At 35.5% G+C, this 15,723-nt stretch overlaps 2 protein-coding genes across 2 annotated transcripts; both read right to left on the minus strand.

The window, feature by feature from the left end:
- Positions 1-716: 716 nt before the first annotated feature.
- Positions 717-2,711, minus strand: LOC108986454 (UDP-glycosyltransferase 83A1-like). Its single transcript, XM_018959074.2, has 2 exons — positions 2,178-2,711; positions 717-1,922 (listed from the first exon to the last, which is right to left on the minus strand). The coding sequence occupies exons 1-2, from the start codon at positions 2,638-2,640 to the stop codon at positions 1,045-1,047; spliced, it is 1,341 nt and encodes a 446-aa protein (XP_018814619.1). The 5' UTR covers positions 2,641-2,711; the 3' UTR covers positions 717-1,044.
- A 6,241-nt stretch (positions 2,712-8,952) lies between these two features.
- Positions 8,953-10,853, minus strand: LOC108986435 (UDP-glycosyltransferase 83A1-like). Its single transcript, XM_018959047.2, has 2 exons — positions 10,319-10,853; positions 8,953-10,068 (listed from the first exon to the last, which is right to left on the minus strand). The coding sequence occupies exons 1-2, from the start codon at positions 10,806-10,808 to the stop codon at positions 9,191-9,193; spliced, it is 1,368 nt and encodes a 455-aa protein (XP_018814592.1). The 5' UTR covers positions 10,809-10,853; the 3' UTR covers positions 8,953-9,190.
- Positions 10,854-15,723: the final 4,870 nt, after the last annotated feature.

Genomic DNA, 15,723 nt, shown 5'->3' on the forward strand with positions numbered 1-15,723 from the left:
TAACGTGAAAAGTAATTACTGTTCATTATTTATGAACAGTAATTACTGTTCAGTAATCTTGCTTTTATCTTAAAAAGTAATCATTGTCTATTACACTTTAACGTAAACAGTAATTACTGTTTATTATTGTTGACGTTATTGTGACTTTTAAGTAAAAGAGGATATATATATCATCAACCATTTGAATATATTTTATTATTTATTCATTCTTTTGTTTTATAAACCTCAACGTTTCCCTTTCCATTACCGAAAATAATTTATTCTCTAAGGGGATATGAATTTTTCTATTTTTCAACCGTTTCTATATTCTCATTGTAGAAAACCCTCTCTCTCATTTTCAGAAAATTGAAAAACAAAAAATAATTCAGATTCTACCTTATGACTAATTAGTACTAACAATTTAGGTGTGGTTTGGATACTGAGATAAGAGGAGATGGTTATAAATAAAAATTAAAAGTTGAATAAAATATTATTAGAATATTATTTTTTAATATTATTATTATTTTAAAATTTAAAAAAATTGAATTGTTTATTATATTTTACATAGAAATTTAAAAAAATTATAATAATAAAATGAGATGAGATAAAACACTTTCACTATTCAAACAGAATAGTTATTTCGCCCACCCGTGCATCCATGAGCTTACCACCTATTTTTTTGAAAGATGAAGCTTCTGATTAATAAATAAATAAATGTTATTAGAAGCCAAAGCCACTTTGTTGAATTTAAACAGATGCCCATTTGTACCAAAAAGTGAATTCATGCTCCCGGGAGTGTCTACTTTTGTGTACAAGTTTTATTTTCAGTGGAATATGATCTACTTATTAAAAAGCCCTCAGAGTCAGAGTTCTCTTTTCCCTAATTCCAACGTTTGGGAACAAATATTTTATGTTTATTTGGAACAATACATACATATCTGATGAGGAATAAATTGATCATCATCTAAAAACATTTTCTTTTTATTAATTGAGCTTCCCCTTTAGAAATTTATTCTTGGGTGAGGGAGTTTGAACATCTAAAAAGCATAACAGATTGGATCATCTTTACCCCTTTTTCAGCCAGTTGATGAAGTTGTTGAAGTTCCTACAGGAGCTTCCACCTTCTTCCATAACACTCCTGACCATTTCCTTCAGCTCTGAAGATCTTGCTGTTATACTTTCATCACTTAGTAATTCCTCTACCTTCTTTCTAAATTCTCCCCGCAATATCCTTCCATCTTGATCTGATTCAAGCCCTAGGCCAACCTTCCACACATCACAGATGTACTTCATGTCAATGAAGTGGTCAGCAAAGTAAGGCCAGCACAAGAAAGGAACCCCACCGATAATACCATCCAAGGTAGAATTCCAACCACAGTGGCTGATAAAACAAGCAATGGCAGGGTGGCTTAAAACCTTCGGTTGGGGTGCCCATCTTATAATTTTCCCACGAGTGCCTTCAAATTTGTTTAAATTTGCATCATTAAAAATATTACAACTATCTGGTCGCACTACCAAGAGGAAAGGTCTGTTGGTGAGCTCAAGTCCAAAGGCTAGTTCTTGGAACTGGATTGGGTCCAAAACTGTTGTGCTGCCGAAGGCAACATATATAACTGAGCAGGGTGGCTGTTGATCTAGCCAGTTTAGGCAAGAGGTGTCTTCTGGTAAGAATTGCCCCCCTACATTTCGAGTTTGGTCACTAGCCATTATTGGGCCAACTGGGAGGAGCTTTGGAAGCAAGGAAATGGCTGCCGGCTCGAGTTCGTAAGCTGTGTTACAAAGCAGCCAATCTGCCAATTTCGAAGCTTGTGCGCACCTTAAGAGATAATCAAATACACTATTTTGAGTTGCTTGATCAGCAGAAATATTCCATGGAAGATTTTGTGGGTACACAACGGGTATGCCTGAGTGCAGTTGAATTGCATGTCTTTGCATTGGGGTCCCTGCATATGTAGTTAACGGAGGAAATCAAATTCAATCTTGCTTAACATTAATCACACGAAGTTTTTTTTTTTTTTTTTTGAAAAAACAAACACAGTATGCTAGAACTAAGTAATAAGCTGGGGCATGATTCTAGCTCATTCTGGTTTCTGATATGCTTCCCCTACCTCAAACTTGGGTAAACAAACTTAACTTGATCTGCTTTTTATTTACATGTACCGATACGTTTGTTGAAAAGTGAAGAACCCAAAACTTACCATTATTGTCTATAAAACCATCATCAATCAGGTTGGGGATGCGGGTTACCAAAGCAATACCAGCTGCTGACGCAGGACAAAGGATAGCTCCTCGAATGCCCATCTTGTTGGCAACTTCCATGGCCCACGCCATATTCACGTCGGCGACGATACAGGAGATTTTGCCATCACCATTTGATGCATTATTAATACCTCGTATGAGCTCCTCAAGCCTTGTAGGCATGGTAGCTAAGATAGATACAGACAACTTTCTGAAATCGTTCCTATCATCCTCAGGACACAACCCATCTGGGAGGCTATCCTTCCCAGGCGCCATTGCACTCATCATTTGCGTGTGGCAGAAGTCTGTGCTTACAAATGTGATTTTAGAGCCATGTTTTGCTATTTGTCGAGAGAAATTCATTAACGGGTTCACATGGCCCTGTGCTGGAAATGGTAGGACTAGAACATGTTCGTTGCTCATCTCTCTCTCTCTCTCTCTCTCTCTGTGTCTATTTGTTGTAAAAGGTAATGGGTTATGAGCATTCTTGAATGCCAGCACTGCCATTTTAAAGGAAACAGACTGTATCTATACATATTTACTAGATAGTCAAAGAAAATTAAAGAAGAAAAATGTTCTATTGTTTAACTTTATAATATTTTTGTTAAACATATTCTCTTTTATTTTTTCAAAATCTAAGAAAATATCTTAATTCAAATAATTTCACCGCTGTTTTATTTTTTAATTTTTGATTATACATATGATCCATCTATACTTGGCTTTAAGTTCACTACCCTTAACAATCGGTTGGTATTCCACGTGAGAAGATGTTAAATTAAAGTTATGAAAATGAGTTATCGGCTATTTCGAGTAATTGTGAGTGTTATGCGCTCTAAGATCCCTAGATCTCTAGATTTGAAGATTAGTTTAATGGTACAATAAATATGTAAATATGACCCTAATATCGGGGTAAGGTAGAGGGGGCCTAGATTTGAAGATAACTTCAAAGGTACAATAAAAAAATATATAAATATGACCTTGATATCGGTTGGAGGGGGGGGGGGGGCTAAGATCCCTAGATTTGATCAATGGTACAATAAATTTGTAAATATGACCCTGATTTCAGAGTCAGGGAGGGGCTAAGATTCTTAGATTTGAAGATAACGTCAACGATACAATAAATATGTAAATATGACCCTGATATCGAGGTCGGGGGGGCTACGATCCTTAGATTTGATTAATGGTACAATAAATATATAAATATGACCCTGACATCGCTCGTAAGATCTCTAGATTTGAAAATAAATTCAAGGGTACAATAAATATGTAAATATGACCCTGATATCCGCATGTGCACGGGCCGAGGGCTAAGATCCCTAGATTTGAAAATACTGTCAACAGTACAATAAATATGTAAATATGACCCCATATCGGCCTGGCCTGGCCTGGGGACCTACGATCCCTAGATTTGATCAAGGGTACAATAAATATATAATTATGACCCTGATATCGGCCTCGCCGGGGGTTGGGGCTAAGATCTCTAAATTTGAAAATAAATTCAAGGGTACAATAAATATGTAAATATGACCCTGATATCCGCATGTGCGCGGGCCGGGGGCTAAGATCCCTAGATTTGAAGATAACTTCAAGGGTACAATGAATATGTAAATATGATCCTGATATCGGGGTCGGGGCTAAGATCCCTAGATTTAAAGATAACTTCAAGGGTTAATAAATATGTAAATATAACCCTGATATCTACGGGAGGCTAAGATCCCTAGAGTTGAAGATAACTTTAAGGGTACAATAAATATGTAAATATGATCCTGATATACGGGTGGAGGGGGAGGGGGGCTAAGATCCCTAGATTTGAAAATAAATTCAAAGGTACAATAAATATGTAAATATGACCTTGATATTCGCGTGTGTGAGGGCCGGGGGGCTAAGATCCCTAGATTTGAAGATAACTTCAAGGGTACAATAAATATGTAAATATGACCCTGATATCAGGGTCGGGGGAAGGGACTAAGATCCCTAGATTTAAAGATAACTTCAACGGTCAATAAATATGTAAATATGACCCTAAGGGGGGGGGGGGGTTCTAAGATCCTTAGATTTGAAGATAATTTCGGGGGGGTTCTAAGATCCTTAGATTTGAAGATAATTTCAATGGTACAATAAATATGATTTGGATGCTAAGAGACCTTGATATCAAAACTTGTTGGCACCAGCAAGAAGGAAAGATAGTTTGCAACATGTGAAGGGGATAAAATATTTTGGCCTGGGTTGACCAGGCGCAACCCACCAAAATGTTAAAACCCCTAGGAAAGTGGTCTCGGGACAAGCCTCGACACTGCCCTTGGAAGGCAAGGACAGCACCATGGCTAGCCTATAAGCATGCCTTGGCCCATGCATTGACACGCACAGGGCACCCAGCATGCAGGCCAGCGAGGTTAGTGCCCGCACGCCCATCCGCGCGCACCTGCGCGCCCACTCCTCCCTGCGCGCCCCAGCACACGCACATGCGCATAGTCCTGCGCGCCCCTATGCTCATGAGCCTGCGCACCCCCCTGCGCACGGCTCCAGCCAGTGGCTTACAGAGCAGGCCAGTGGCATGCCCACTAGGCATGCCATCCAACGTATGGCTCCAGCCCATGCCTTGCAGTTCAGCGCCCAGGCCATTAGCTTGGGTTATGCAGCACGCACACATGGCTCATCATCATCAGGCCTTGCATGGCACCAGGCCATGCCTATCAGCAGGCCCGTGCATGGCACCATGCCATGACTATCAGCAAGCCATATTGTGCCACCTAGCCATGGTCCAACCCGAAGACCACCATGCACCATTCTAGCCCACCATGGGCCATGCATGTCACGGCCAATATAGATCCATGGCATTATCTTATTTCTTTTTTAATTATTTAATTATTATTTATTTGCAATAGACCTATTGAGAATTTCTATGTTGTAACTCTTATAAATAGGATCCTTAGTCTTTTCTTTTACATTTTTTGACAAAATCCTTTTGGATAGCTTTGTTCTTGAGATCATACATTTCAGTGCTTAGCACTTGAGCTCTTTGGGGTGCAATTCGTGAATCCCTAAGGAGAGAATCACACTTTGCAATTCGTGAATTAGTGTGATTCAATCTATCAATTTTATGAGTAATTTCCATTCACTCTCTTGTCTTTCATTGTTTCTCCATTGATACAATTATTTTATGTGCATTGTTCATTGTTTGCTCTTTGAATTATTCTTGAGAATACTTTGTGTTCTTCGAATTGTTCATTGCCCTAATCCATCAATTGCCTCATTTGATCCAAGAAAACACTTAGTGCCGCCCAACTAAAGTGTTTGCCCTAATCCAATTTCCATAAATAGTCTTGCCGCCACTCTCATAAAGCCTTAGCCAATTTCCCATCATCGGCCAGTACTTACCTTAATTGGCTTAGCCCTAGCCGCCCACTTCCCATTCCATATTGGGGTTCCTATAAGTTAGGAATCCTAGCTGACCATTTCCTCACCTATAATCGGCCATATCTTTCCTTATTGGAGTTCCAAGATTTTAGGAGTCATTCCTAAAATCTCTCAATCAATCAATCAATCAATCAATCAATCAAGCATTCTTTGTTGCCGTCCACCCTAGCCGCCCAACACCTTGCCCTAATCCCACATTCATTCATCCAACCCTAACCCTAAACCCTAAGTGGCGCCAACCCTAGTTTCATCAATTGTCGTGCTCCTCCATCACCCATTGCAACCCTCACATGCCATCATCATTCCCACCAACTCACACGCCAAGCCAAGCCTAAACACCTAATCTCATCTTACCAAAATTGCCACCTTGATAACCTTTGTTTACGAACCAAGCAAGAGAGGAACGGGCTCTCGATCATCACAAGGAGATCCTAGACGGGGAGGTTATAGTGTTTAGGGATTTGATCGGGGTCCCTAACACAAAAGCCATCACTAAAGTATAAAGAAAGAGAAGAATGAGAGATAGGGAGATGCCAAGAGAAATAAGAGTGTCAAGAGAATATGGTGGGCAGGTAATGAGAAAGTAGAAAGGAGGAGAGGGTGTTAGGCATGAAAATAAAAAGGTGATTACGCCTCATGACTGCAGACAGACACGTAGAGAGAGGGGTCAAATAAAAAGGGATAGCCAGACGACTACCGCATAGGGGTTTTTCTGAAGCAACTTCTTCAACTTGGTGAAAGGAGCTCTAGTGAGAACATCTTTTCCAGCAAGTAGATCTCCGACTTCCATTATATAGTAATAAACGAGAGATTACGAGAGACTATAAACTACTCATGGTATAATGGATTTTTCCTTTCCAAACACCTGTAGATGTAGGCACTATACAGAATCATGTAAATCTATGTATGTAAATCTCTTTACTTTCCTTGCATTTGTTTTCTATACACCATCATGGATGTACGCACTGACACCTTACGGCTGCACTGGACCACTGTCGGGGCACCAGACCACACAGATTGAGGTTCAAATTGTCATATCGGGCTGGGAATAACTCTTTCTCGCATTCCTGCATGTTGTGCAATTTTTTATGTATTAATAACATTGTTAATAAATAAATAAATAAAGATGAATATAAAATATGAATGAGAAAAATAGGCCTATTGTTGTATCATCACCTATAAATGGGATATATTGATACTCTAATTGGAGCAGAAAACCAGTTTTTATAGCATATACAAAGTCCAAAAACCTCGTCTTCTAAGTTTGATCGTATCCTGTCAAAATACTCCTATTATTTGTGAAAAGTTTTACAGTTTACATGTTCTGTTTTTTCTATTATATTTTTGACAAAAATATTGTAAAATTGTGCCAACCACTCCAAGGGATTTCCCTGTTATCCAGAGTAAAAAAACCAATTGTTTGGCACAATAACTTTAGTGGGTATAATAATTTTTATTATCAATTAGAGAATAGTAATTTTTGAGTTTTATATTTTTTACCAGTGAAAAACCCATAAAATGTGTCTTATTAAAAAAAACTGAACGGATAAGATATGTCTTTTTATTCATCATAATCGATCTTCTCCTTTGATTCTCCTTTGATTTATTTAACAGGACTTATCATTTAATATAAACTAAACTCATTATTATTATATTTGGTCAGTAGCAGTAGCAAGAACCAACTAATAAATGTTATTAAAGAGAATCATATATATATATATATATATATATATACAAATTTTAAATGCATAAATCAATGCAAGTTCTTTATTAAAAAAAAAAAAAAAAAGTAGACTGGGAATGAAAAATTCACTTTGAACTTGTATTAATATATTACAAAAAATCTACTCAACCTCGTACTATTACAAAAATCATTTAGTTACTGCATCCCATGAGTGGAAAGTTATGTTATGGGATCTAAGAACTGCGGTATTGACTTCTCCCCGCTGCTACTATTTGGATACAAAAAATATCTTAACTTATTTCATCTCATTTCATTTAATCATTATAATTTTTTCAAAATTTTAAACAAAATACAATAAATAATTTAACATTTTCAAATCTTAAAATAAAATTAATATCCTAACAATATTTTATTCAACTATCATCTTATCTCATATCAACTCACTTTCCAAATCTCCTTAATTATAATTCATATGCACCTAACAGTGTCAATAGTGGGAAAAATTGTTTTCTGAACAATATTTTGTCATGTTGCAATGGCCTGATCTAGCTGTCATTGAATCGCACAAAGACAAGGTAAATTATATTTTGCATTTTTGCTTCATTCAAACAGTGTCTATTTTCATTAATAAGGTGTTTGTTTGTTAATTCAGGTACTACGTGCGGACTGGTGGAGAGGTGACGGCGTGGGAAGTGGCGGTGCAGACTCAAAGCTCTCCATTTCTTCTGGAATTCCTGTGCTTTAAGGTAAACATTTGTATACATACTGTGCAATTTGAGTTCATAATTTTCATTCTTTTCCAAGCATGTTATGTTCTGATGCTATATCCTCTATTCTCTTCATAATATCCTCCTCTAGTTAAATTAGCTGCAGTCCCGCCGTTGAAAGCCTCAGCACATGTTGAAATTAAATGGGGAAAGAAAGGAACTTTAGTTATATCTTGCTGTCTGTTTACGTAAGCGATTTGATTTCCACTTTTTTAAACCTCCATAGTTTGAACTAGCCGAATTCATCAAAATAATAACATAATATTATTTTTTTAATAAAAATATTTTTATTTTTTTTCATATTTTACAATTAACCTAATAATATATTAATTAATAATTTAATTTGATTCTTACATTATTATTACAAAACGGTTGGAGATAAAACGTGAATAAAAAAGACATTTGGAGATTATAAGTGAATAAATAATAGATTTAATGAGTGAATAGTAACCCTTCAAAGTAAAAAAAAAAAACCATTTTCATATATTTTATTATTTATTCATTCTTTTGTTTTATAAACCCCAACTTTCCCTTTCCATCACCGAAAATAATTTCTTTTCTAATGGGATATAAATTTTTCGATTTTTCAACCGTTTCTCTATTCTCATTGTAGTAAACCCTTTCTTTTAAAAAAAAAAAATAATGCAGCCAATCATATTAATAGAATGCGTAAAAAATATGCAAAAATAACTACAAATTTTTAAATAAGTAAATGTTATTAGAAGCCAAAGCCACTTTGTTCAATTTAAACAGATGCCTATTTTTACACAAAAAGTGAATTCGTGCTCCTGTGTCTACTTTTGTGTACAAGTTTTATTTTTAGTGGAATATGATCTACTTCAAAAGCACTCAAAGAGTTCTCTTTTCCTTAATTCCAAAGTTTGGGAACAAATAAAAACATAATGAGGGTACAAATAGAGAGGGAAACTCAAAATATTTTATGTTTATTTGGAACAATTTGACAAGATACATATATATCTGATGAGGAATAAATTGATCATCATCTAAAAACATTTTCTTTTTATTAATTGAGCTTCCCCTTTAGAAATTTATTCTTGGGTGAGGGAGTTTGAACATCTAAAAAGCATAATAGATTGGATCATCTTTACCCCTTTTTCAGCCAGTTGATGAAGTTGTTGAAGTTCCTACAGGAGTTTCCACCTTCTTCCGTAACACTCCTCACCATTTCCTTTAGCTCTAAAGATCTTGCTCTTATACTTTCATCACTAAGTAATTCCTCTACCTTCTTTCTAAATTCTCCACGCAATATCCTTCCATCTTGATCTGATTCAAGCCCTAGGCCAACCTTCCACACATCACAGATGTACTTCATGTCAAGGACTTGATCAGCAAAGTAAGGCCAGCACAAGAAAGGAACCCCACCGGTAATACCATCCAAGGTAGAATTCCAACCGCAGTGGCTGATAAAACAAGCAATGGCAGGGTGGCTTAAAACCTTCGGTTGGGGTGCCCATCTTATAATTTTCCCACGAGTGCCTTCATATTTGTTTAAATTTGCATCATTAAGAATATTACAGCTATCTGGTCGCACCACCAAGAGGAAAGGTCTGTTGGTGAGCTCAAGTCCAAAGGCTAGTTCTTGGAATTGGATTGGGTCCAAAACTGCGAAGCTGCCGAAGGCAACATATATAACTGAGCAGGGTGGCTGCTGATCTAGCCAGTTTAGGCAAGAGGTGTCTTCTGGTAAGAATTGCCCCCCTACATTTCGAGTTTGGTCACTTGCCATTATTGGGCCAACTGGGAGGAGCTTTGGAAGCAAGGAAAAGGCTGCCGGCTCGAGTTCGTAAGCTGTGTTACAAAGCCACCAATCTGCCAATTTCAAAGCTTGTGCGCACCTTGAGAAATAATCAAATACACTCTTTTGAATTGCTTGATCAGCGGAACAATTCCATGGAAGATTTTGTGGGTACACATCGGGTATGCCTGAGTGCAGTTGAATTGCATGTCTTTGCATTGGGGTCCCTGCATATGTAGTTAACGAAGGAAATCAAATTCAATCTTGCTTAACATTAATCACACGAAGTTTTTTTTTTTTGAAAAAAACAAACACAGTATGCTAGAACTGAGTAATAAGTTGGGGCATGATTCTAGCTCATTCTAGTTTCTGATATGCTTCCCCTACCTCAAACTTTGGCAAACAAACTTAACTTCATCTTCTTTTTATTTACATGTACCGATACGTTTGTTGAAAAGTGAAGAACCCAAAACTTACCATTACTGTCTATAAAACCATCATCAATCAGGTTAGGGATGCGGGTTGTCAAAGCAAAATAAGCTGCTGACGCAGGCCAAATGATAGCTCCCTGAATGCCCATCTTGTTGGCAACTTCCATGGCCCACCCCATATTCCCGTCAGCGATGATACAGGAGATTTTGCCATCACCATTCGATTCATTAATACCTCGTATGAGCTCCTCAAGCCTTGTAGGCATGGTAGCTAAGATAGATACAAACAACTTTCTGAAATAGTTCCTATCATCCTCAGGACACAACCCATCGGAGATAGACACCAATTTAATCTCTGAACTCAGGAGGCTATCCTTCCTAGGCGCCATTGCACTCATCATTTGCGTGTGGCGGAAATCTGTGCTTACAAATGTGATTTTAGAGCCATGTTTTGCTATTTCTCGAGAGAAATTCATTAACGGGTTCACATGGCCCTGTGCTGGAAATGGTAGGACTAGAACATGCTTGTTGCTCATCTCTCTCTCTCTCTCTCTCTCACTGTTTGTTGTAAAAGGTAATGGATCTATGAGCATTCTTGAAAGCCAGCACTGCCTTTTAAGGGAAACAAATTGTATCTATACATATTTACTAGATAGTCAAAGAAAATTAAAAAAGAAAACTGTTCTATTGTTTAACTTTATAATATTTTTGTTAAACATATTCTCTCTTATTTTTCAAAATCTAATAAAATATCTCAATTCAAATAATTTCACCGTTATTTTATTTTTTAATTTTTGATTATATATATGATCCATCTATACTTAGCTTGAGGTTCACTACCCTTAAGCAATCAGTAGGTATTCCACGTGCGAAGATGTTAATGCCTGCCATATGTATTAAATTAAACTAATGAAAATGAGTTATCGGCTATTCCGAGTACGTGTGAGTGTGATGTGCACTAAGATCTCTAGATTTGAAGATAATTTTAAAGGTACAATAAATATGTAAATATGACCCTGATCTCTCTTCAGGGGAGAGGCTAAGATCCCTAGATTTGAAAATAAGTTCAACGGTAAAATAAATATGTAAATATGACCCTGATATCTCGTGGCAGAGGGGTGTGGGGCTAAGATCTCTAGATTTGAAGATAACTTCGAGGGTACAATAAATATGTAAATATGACCCTGATATTCGCGGGGGGCTAAGATCCCTAGATTTAAAAATAACTTCAAGGGTACATTATATATGTAAATATGACTCTGATATCGGGGTGGAGGAGCTAAGATCCCCAGATTTGAAGACAACTTTAAGGGTATAATAAATATGTAAATATGACTCTGATATCCCCTGGGGGAGGGGGGCTATGATTCCTAGAGTTGAAGATAACTTCAAGGATACAATAAATATGTAAGTATGACCCTAATATCTAGGCCTTGCGCGCTGGGGGGGGGGGGGGGGGGGGGTATAAGATCCCTAGATTTGAAGATAACTTCAATGGTATAATAAATATGATTTGGGTGCAAAGAGACCCTACTCTCTTACGGCCTTTTGTGAGCTAGATTTTATTGTTGAGACGATATTATCCTTGACATTGGCCAAATGATAGCTCCTCTAATTCCCATCTTTTGGGCAAGTTCCATCGCCCATGATGCATGCATTAATACCTTGTATGAGCCCCTCAAGCCATGCAGGCATTGTAATTAAGATATATAACTTCACACAGCTTTCCGAAATCAATCGTATCATTCTTAGGATACAATCCATCTGGGATAGACACCCAATTAATTTCTGAACCCATGAGGTTATATAATCCTTCCTAGGCCCCATCGCATGCACTCATCATACGCATGTGGCAGAAAGTCTGTGTTTACAAATGTGACTTTGGGGCCATGTTTTGCTGTTTCTGGAGAGAAACTCGGGTTCACATGATGACCTTGTGCTGGAAATGGTAAAACTAGAACATGTTCGTTGCTCGTCTCTTTCCCTCTCTCTCTCTCTCCCCCTTCCTCTTTTGTTTTTGTTGGTTTTAAAAAGGCACGTAACGGGTCTTTGTTTGTTTTAAAAGGCAATGGATCTTTAAGCATTCTGGAACCCTAGCATTGCCTTTTAACGGCAAGAGGAACACACAAACTCATTATCTACCATTCATTTATGGAAATGGTAGGACTAGAACTACGTGCTCGTTTCTCATCTCTTCCCCTCCCTCTTGTGTTTTTGTTGGTTTTAAAAGGCAATGTGTCTTTGAGTTTTCTGGAACGCTAGCACTGTCTTTTAAGGAGAAGGAAAGCAAACTTAGTACATATCAATCATTTTAAGGAAATATAAGGATTGGGTTTTGAGTAGTAGTAAAATAATTTGAGTAAAAGTAAAATAATTTGAGTTAAGATATTTTATTGAATTTTGAAAAATATGAGAAAAAGTTGAATAAAAATATTATTTTTATTTTGAAATTTAAAAAAATTGCATTACTTTTTATATTTTATTTGAAAGTTTGAAAAAATTATATTGAGTCTTGTTTGAATAATGATTAGTTAATAATTGAATGAAAAAACTGAAAATTTAAAATTTAAAAATATTTTGTACTTAAATAATATTTGAAAAAAAAAAAATATTATAAAATATCTTATTTCCAAATTATTAAAACATGCTCGTTGCTTGTATGTACAAGCATTTACGATGTAGAGAAATTCTATTTGTAGTCTCCAAATAGAGATTGCATATGCAAGCCTTTTATTAATTGAAAAAAAGTACCATTTTAATAAAGATTTTATTGTAATTTTGAAAATATTTAAAGATAAAATTAATTAGGCTTGCAATGCAGTACCCATTTAGGAACTGTACGTAGTATTGCTCAAAATAACACCCGTCCAATTTGAAACTTGTCTTGAAATGATATTTGCAAATTTAGAATGTGCAAACAAGCTCCACACATTCTTTTTGAAAAAAATTGTTAAATTTGGATCCCACATTGGGAAAAAAAAATTATTAACAGTGGATCCAAATTTTGAATTTCAAATAGAGTGCGTGAGACTTGCATGCACACTCCAAAACTATATTTAGGATACTAATTCAACATTTAAGCCTAGTTTCCGAACCAAATTTTCAACCCGACCCAAATTAATTGACAAAAAAATACAAAACGGGTAAATGCATCTACTTCCGTTTTGTTCCGTTTAAAATAGTTCGTTATGGAGGTAAGAGCAAAGTTTTGAATTTTGTATTATATCGGTTGGTACGATTGAAATATACTTTTTTTGTGGCGTAGTCGGTATAGAAAAATTGAGAATGATATAATTTCGTACCGATTAGAATTTAGGCCGTTTCGGTCCGCATCGGCCTATATTTCAGTCTGTACTAGTCGATATTTTGATTTTAATTTTTACTTTCTTTTTTCATTTTTTCAAGCGACAAGTTTATTTTTTAACTTTCAATTCAATTTTTATATGTAGACTATTTTAAAATAATATTGATATTAAAATATCTCGTCTCGAAGCGTTTAAATTACGGTATTAAGTTTGGTAAGACCAATACAATTCGGCCCTGGGGGGTGGGGGCTCCACCATCTCCTGTTCTTCTGCCTTTTTTTTGGTTAAAAAAGTGGACTCTCTGCCATACACGGCTATCGTTTTTTTGTGGATCACAGCTCCACATCTTTTATTTTTTTCTTTTGGGTCACGGTGGTCCACCTCATAATCCTCGCCCTCCATATTATTTTCTGCTGTTTTTTTTTTTTTTTTTTTTTTGCCTTTTAAGTATTATTGAAACTAGACAACTATTCCATAGCCCTCAAGGAATTTAATAAACCTAACGTTTTGCTTAGAAAATAATAATAATCTCATTTCAGTAATCGTGTTTCATTCTTAAATTAGAGTAATAATATCCGAAAAACTTTTTAGATAACTATATTTTAAATTGAGAATATTTTTATAAATTAATTTTATTTTTATAAATTATTTTATAAAAATGTATTTAATTTAAAATATAATTGTATAAATAATTGTAAAAGGGTAATGCTACTGTATCTCATAATTTATATTATTCAGTTTGTCCCTTGATGTGTCATCACAACGTGGTTCCATGTGGTTTATTAAAAGAAATATATTCAAAATAAAATGACTCCCAAAAATACAAAAAATGAAGACTAAAATCTTATATTAACTCTACCCTTTTATGTTTGCTTTTTTTTTTTTTTAAATAAGCTACGTGGCACCATATTGTAATGCCACATTAAAATCAATTTTTTTGATTTCAATTTTGATATAATGTATATTATATATTTTTATTCTATTTTAATGTGATGCCACGTTGATATAATGATATCACATTAATGATGTAATTAATACAATAAGTTCCTCATTTACATCCAACTTCCATTAATATTTTATAACGGCACAAGATTAATGAATATATTTTATAACGTCATATTCAAGATTAAAAAAGTTCAAGAATTAAAAATACCATGCATTTTGACGGGTTCATTACGAGTGCAATTCAAGTAGGACTGTCAAATCGTGTTAACGAGTCGTGTTCGTATTGTGTTAAGGTATATATATTATACTAGATGAGTCAACCCGAAGACAACCCGTTAAACTTATCGTGTTAAAATCTCAAATCCTAACACGACCAGCTTTGACCCATTAGTGAATACTATGAAATATGTTAACCCGGCCCGGGTCATCACAATATCTATAAAAAAAATATAAAACTAACTACAAGTTTAAAATTACAATCCAAACAAGAAAAATATCAAAATTAAAATTTCAACAATTTTACTTTTAGGTATAAGGGTATAACTGTAATTTTAACTTTCTTAATAGATCATAACATGTCAAAATGGGTTGACCCATTATTAACCCGTTAAGCAATTGTGCAATTGTGTCTTAACGGGTCAACTAGTTTTGACCCGAACTTGTTAAAACTAAACTCAAACTCGTTATTATTGTGTCGTGTTCGTATTGGGTTGACGACGCAGGTCACATATTGTTATCCCTACTTCAAGTCGACTTTGTGACATTAAGAAGTTATCGAGAATTTGTTAGAAGGATTTTTATTTTTGTATGGAATGGTAATCAAAATTTTCTAGCATTTAAAAAAAAAAAAACAACAACAACAAGAACAACCTGGTTGGGTCAAAAATCCCGATTTTACCAAAATCGGTCTAGTTGAAACATTTTCCGGGTCGGGCGAACAATCCTAGCAACAATTACATAAGGACGATCCTAGTCATTTTTTAGCGAAAATTCTATCTTTAAGTCGGGGTGTAGAGCACATCTAATAATTAAGTGTTTGCTTGGCATAACTTAATTTGAAATACAAATATCTTAAAATTTAAATCTCACGAATCAAATTTTACCATTTAAATTATGTGAATTGTATGCTCTACACATCGGCTAGATAATAGAATAACTAATTGGTTCTTAATAATTATTGTTTTTGACACAAGGAGGCCTA

The sequence above is a fragment of the Juglans regia genome, chromosome 10, assembly GCF_001411555.2.
Source record: "Juglans regia cultivar Chandler chromosome 10, Walnut 2.0, whole genome shotgun sequence".
NCBI classification, from domain to species: domain Eukaryota; kingdom Viridiplantae; phylum Streptophyta; class Magnoliopsida; order Fagales; family Juglandaceae; genus Juglans; species Juglans regia.